General features: G+C 36.7%; 1 protein-coding gene across 1 annotated transcript in view; it reads left to right on the top strand.

The window, feature by feature from the left end:
* The window catches only part of TRRAP (transformation/transcription domain associated protein), a 70,998-nt gene that overhangs the window by 18,459 nt on the left and 46,539 nt on the right, over positions 1–6,000 (top strand). The window contains exons 25-31 of the mRNA XM_057383297.1: positions 778–995; positions 1,119–1,316; positions 1,734–1,994; positions 2,942–3,103; positions 3,770–3,866; positions 4,312–4,433; positions 5,199–5,369. Coding sequence (XP_057239280.1) covers positions 778–995; positions 1,119–1,316; positions 1,734–1,994; positions 2,942–3,103; positions 3,770–3,866; positions 4,312–4,433; positions 5,199–5,369 — 1,229 coding nt within the window. The remainder of the gene's footprint in view (positions 1–777; positions 996–1,118; positions 1,317–1,733; positions 1,995–2,941; positions 3,104–3,769; positions 3,867–4,311; positions 4,434–5,198; positions 5,370–6,000) is intronic.

Below are 6,000 nucleotides of genomic sequence, written 5' to 3'. Positions count from 1 at the left end.
TTTTCTTTTTCTCTAGCATTACAGATTTCAAACTAAGCTCAGAATAACATCTTGGAGATTTTTTACTCACAGCAGTTTGTTTAGAAAAGTCACAATATTTCAGTTGTTTCTGGGTAATTAATGATATTGGTTTTTTGTTTGATGGCTGAATTATGTTTTAATTCTTTAAAGCCATGGAAATTATAAAAAAAAATTTAAGAAGCAATCAGTCACCTAGTAATAGTCTTTAAATGCTACCGCCAATGAAATAACTGCAGCATGGAGCAGTTTACAGTTCCAGAGCATTTGTGTAACTTCATTCTCACAGTACTATTTGCACATGGTCTTTAACTGGGTTGTTTCCCCTTGTGGTTTTAAAGGAGCTTTAGGGGAGCCAAGTGAATGTTTAGAGGACCACAATGTCTTACATTCATGAAGAAAACTTTTACTTTGGGCTGTATGACAAGTAATTTGGGAAAAGACAAACTATAAGYCTATCACTCTTCATTGTCACATTAATGTAACTTGAATTTTTATGACTCTCCATTTTAATTAAATCTTCTTGCAATGCATATTCTTGTGCTGAGAAGGAAATATTCAAGTAGATGTAATCTTTTTTTCTCCTAGGAGTGAAGGATACCTTACAATCCATTTATATGCAAATAGGCACAGGGCTTACTGGTTTTGCCATCAGCTAGTCCAAGGAGTWATAAAATCTAATTAAAAGACTATTAATATTGAAATATCCATTGTTTYATCTTTTATTTCTCCTCTTTTCTTYCCTGTTCCAAATGACAGGTCCTTTCTTGCTGCAGTGCTATCAGGTGGGGAGCCAGCCTAGCACAGCYATGTTTCACAGTGAGGAAAATGGCTCAAAAGGCATGGATCCCTTGGTTCTCATCGATGCCATAGCAATCTGCATGGCATATGAGGAGAARGAGCTCTGCAAAATAGGAGAGGTGGCCCTAGCAGTGATATTTGATGTTGCCAGCATTATCTTGGGTTCAAAGGAAAGGGTAAGTTTTTTTAAAAAAATGTATTGAAATGATCAAGTTTCAGCCAATGCAATTTTGCTTCTAAAATTCTGGAGGCTACCAGTAGGCTGTGAAAAGCAAACTGATGCATTTCTGTGTTTCCAGGCTTGTCAGCTTCCCTTGTTTTCGTACATTGTGGAACGTTTGTGTGCCTGCTGCTATGAACAAGCTTGGTATGCAAAACTAGGAGGTGTTGTGTCCATTAAATTCCTCATGGAACGGCTGCCACTGATTTGGGTCCTCCAGAACCAGCAGACTTTCCTGAAGGCACTGCTCTTTGTCATGATGGACCTAACTGGAGAGGTGTGTAATGAATTAATTTTATCCCACAGTATGGGGAAAACTCCTGTCCTTAAATTCACACAGAGAGAGCTCTTACTCATCTTGATTTTGYTGAACTTCAGAATGCATTGTACCTGGAAGAGTGAGGAGTGAATTTTAGTCATTTTAACTCAAACCAAGGTCTGAAGTTAGGAATGGGATCAGATTTTTCCACATAATTTTGCTCAAGTTGTTTGGCTTGCACTTGCTGCTTTCAGAGTAGAAATGTAAATCAAAAAAGAACACAGATTCACTGTCACCACAGAATCACTAAGCTTAGCTGGAAATCAAGATCACAGGGTTCATCAAAATCAAATTCCAAGTTTGTTGATGAGTAATGTGTAGATTTGTGATCTTTATTCTGTACTTAGCTAATAAAAATAATCTCTGATGCCCCAGGTTTCCAATGGAGCAGTTGCTATGGCAAAAACCACCTTAGAACAGCTCTTGATTAGATGTGCAACTCCTTTAAAAGATGAAGAAAAAACAGAAGAAATCCTTGCAGCACAGGAGAAGTCTTTCCATCATGTCACCCATGATCTCGTTCGAGAAGTGACCTCTCCCAACTCCACTGTGAGGAAACAAGCCATGCACTCCTTGCAGGTGCTTGCACAGGTCACTGGCAAAAGTGTCACGGTGATCATGGAGCCCCATAAAGAGGTRAGCAGAAATACTCAACCTGAGCTTAAAGCTGTTTCCAGTTTGGATTTGCAGAAAGGCTTTCCTTAGTATATTTTTCCACCCTAGTGAATTAAGTTCTTAGTGCTTTGATAGCACGTGTTTGTCATTTGCTAAATGTTGTTGTTCTAAAATACACAATAGCTGGAGCACTGTAGAGATTCTTCCAGGCTCTGCCTGCTTGTTAGCCAATATTTACAGTGTCTTCAGGTTGATTTTCTTCCTGAAGTTATGGACTGCTCATGTCACCATATGACAGAGACAAGCTAGGCCATATAGATTCTGCATTTTGAARCTCAGTTTTATGGTATTCTCTAAAAATGTAGCATTGCAACTGCTATGCATTTCCCTATCCAGACTATGAAGTTCAAAGCTGGTTGAAATAATTTTTTGCTAGATACTCCTCAAAGTATTATCATTTAGTCTTTTGAAAGATAATTGAATACATAAGCTTGAAGGGACATGAGAACATACCAAATTATACAGAGAAGCCTCCTAAGTGAGATCTTATTTTGCTAAAGGTGTTTAATGAGGAAAGTGAGAAGTTGGTGCAATGGAAAAAAGTTACACTAACTTTTTTGGATTTTATGACGTTTTAGGAGCTTATAATATTCTTGTTTCTTGACTTCATCATTTGAAATTATTCAGTTTATTAATTTCTTTGTTGTTCATAATGTTGTGTGAAGTTATTAAATATCATRGATCTGTTAATAGAGAATATGTATTAATTACAGCTACTACATTGTTTTGAAAACTGAATATGAATCAAAGTAATTCAGAGAACTACTTTTCCTCTTGCTTAATGATTTCTCATGACACATTTGGGCCACAACAGCAGATGTGGCCATGACTAATGGTGTCTTCTCAGTGGCTGAGTCYRTGGGTTYCTTTGAACCTGCTAATTCAGTATTWTAAATTACACCATCTAGGTTCTCCAGGACATGGTTCCTCCTAAAAAACATTTACTTCGGCACCAACCTGCAAATGCCCAGATTGGCCTGATGGAGGGAAATACATTTTGCACAACGCTGCAGCCCCGATTATTCACAATGGATCTGAACGTTGTGGAACACAAGGTTTTCTACACAGAGGTACTTTCTTTTTATGTTCTCATCTTTGAATGTAGATGCTTATGTGGTGATGGTGGTAGTACTTTCATTGTTAGAAATAAATGTTTTTCTTTGTGCATTTTACACTTTCACTGAAATGTAAGAATTTACCTTTTGAAACATGAAGTCTGCTTTGCCTGCAATATGATAGCTCTGAGCTAAACAGAATATTCCAGTCCATGTGAAATATATTAAATGAGCTTTGATGCAACAGTATTGGTGTAGTAGCCCTGACTTTCATAATTAGGACTTACTTTTTACACCATATATCTATTAAATAAATTTCATACCACCTAAACACAGATATTCTAGGCTAAGGTTATTGAGTCCCTAATAGTTTGAGTAAAAATGAACATAAAATCTGTGTGTAGATGAAACGTAGAGAAACTGTCTTGTCCCTTGGTTTCCCAGCTGACTTGTCCAAACTTAAGTTCAGAAGGTTTTAGATACCAAGAGCAATTGCAGGTGGCAAGGCAGTCCCCCTCCACCTGTATATATGGGATATAACTTCAATGCAGATCCTCTGCTGTTGAATTAAGACAAAAGGAAAGTGCTGTAGATGAAAAAATGTCTGTAAAGATGGGAGKGAGATAGTGGTGTTTCAGATGTGAATAGCAATATTAAAATGATTATTTCTTTTTTTCCTAGTTACTGAATTTGTGTGAGGCTGAAGATGCTGCCTTAATGAAACTCCCTTGCTACAAAAGTCTTCCATCACTTGTACCTCTTCGAATTGCAGCTTTAAGTAAGTAAAAGCTGCTAAACAAAACTTGATGGGGTTAAATGTCCTTGGGAGCAACAGATATTCTGCTTCCTGAGGTCAGCAGAGAACCTGAGCACTGGAAGACTGATGAATGTTCTCCAGAGGTTACAGTTTAATGGAGAGAATAATGGGAAAGTATCTGCTGCTTTCTTAATGACTAGAATTTAGTTTTCTGAAAGGAGCCCAGAATTTTTTAAGATTAWTTATGTTACAAAGCATTAGGAAAACTATAGAATGCTGATAGAATTTTCATTCTTCTACTATTTTATGATGCCTGTTGCTTTTGGCAATGCATACAGTGCTTTAGCTCCCTGCAATTTGAGATGACATAAAAAGAAACTAGAAGTGGTGTAGAATTAGGGTTTATTTTTTCCTCTCTTTTGAAATTGAGTTAACAAAGAGAACAAATTTACTTTGATATTTGCAGATGCTCTAGCTGCCTGCAATTACTTGCCTCAGTCAAGAGAGAAAATCATTGCTGCACTTTTCAAGGCACTGAATTCAACAAATAATGAGCTGCAGGAGGCAGGAGAAGCGTGCATGAGAAAGGTGACTKTACTAAAACAACATTCCTTTTGAGGCCATTTTCTCTCTGCTTTACTTCCTTGGTACAAAACTTYTTGGGACAGTTCTCTACAGGAAATACTGTTGCTCTGTTCAGTTTTTGTTAGTGATGCTGATAAAAGTTTGTGTCWGATGTGTTTGTTTGGGATTTGAACTTTGCCATAAAGAATTTTCCAGGTTGCAATTAATCATTGTAAGGTCTTGTATAATGACCATGGTAAATCTTTCAGTCTTTCTGTYCATTCTTTCTCTCTCACTGTTGATCTGGTCTTTGTAAATGTGTCTTCTTTTCTAAATAATGTCAGTCCTTCCAAGCAGTTTTGCAAATATGCAGGCCTGGCTTTGTTATGAAATCTCTTCCCATGTTTCATCTTGATTTCTAAAAATAGGGGTGAAGACCCTATAATTTGCTGTGTTGCCCTCAGCCATTCACAGTTCTTTAGACAGCAGTTCCTAAATGTTTGTCCATGGCTGGGTATTTAATTTACAGCTGTAGCAATTTTTTCAGTCTGTCTGTAATTAAGATCTCCTATTTGATTATTTTACGTAATATTCTCCTGTTTGTCCAAAATACTTCCAAAATCCATCTTGCACCTGTGTATATTTCCAGCAAGAGATGTTGTTTGAAGTGTTGCATTTCGAAGGGACAAATGAAAAGAAAAATGAAGTCAGCTGAATATATTTTAAGGAAGATGCTTGCACAAAAGTCACTTCTCTCTGCCTATATCTTAACTGTGCACTCTCTTGCAGTTTTTGGAAGGAGCTACCATAGAAGTTGATCAAATTCATACCCACATGAGACCATTGCTGATGATGCTGGGAGACTACAGGAGTCTGACCCTCAATGTTGTGAATCGCCTGACATCCGTCACTCGACTTTTCCCAAACTCTTTCAATGATAAATTCTGTGATCAGATGATGGTAAGCTCATCCAAGTTTTTATTTTAGCCATTTCAGAAGGTTTCTTCTAGCTACTATTTGTGTTGGTGAAAAAACAAAGAAATTCAGTAGTGTCTCAATGTATACATTGGAAGTAAAAGATTTGCGTTTCACAACTAATAAAAAACCCCAATTTCTTTCAACATTTTGAGTAAATTTCTAAAGGGCTGCTAAATCAATCTGTTAAGGGATTTTGTATTTTAATCAATGCATATCTAGTTCTGCTAAGTTCTGCTTTGACAAACTTATCTTTAAGCAAGGTGCCACCAGCACCTTAAAAAATTTTACTTTCCAATGCACCAAGTTCATTTTGGTGCTTTTTTCATTTGGGAGTAATTGCCCTGTTTATTTGCAGTTTTCAAAGGGATTATATGAATTCTTTATCCTTCTGGCATGGATATTGAAATATTTAAATGCATACATGTCAAGCAAATCATCAAACAAGTGTAAGACTATCAGACTCAAGACTTGAGTCTTCTAATCCCTGCTTTGTTGAATATGAAGAGGACTTGTAACAACAGAAAACTTTTCAACCTGAGAAAATGAAAATAACTGATAATTCTTCCCTTTGTTTCCTTCAAAGAATTATTTCTGCCTTTATATCTTGTTGCAT

This window comes from Malurus melanocephalus, unplaced genomic scaffold, assembly GCF_030028575.1.
Source record: "Malurus melanocephalus ecotype Western Australia unplaced genomic scaffold, MMel_1.1 scaffold_621, whole genome shotgun sequence".
NCBI classification, from domain to species: domain Eukaryota; kingdom Metazoa; phylum Chordata; class Aves; order Passeriformes; family Maluridae; genus Malurus; species Malurus melanocephalus.
Note: the sequence above shows the minus strand (reverse complement) of the source record. Positions and strands in the feature narration are given on the sequence as shown.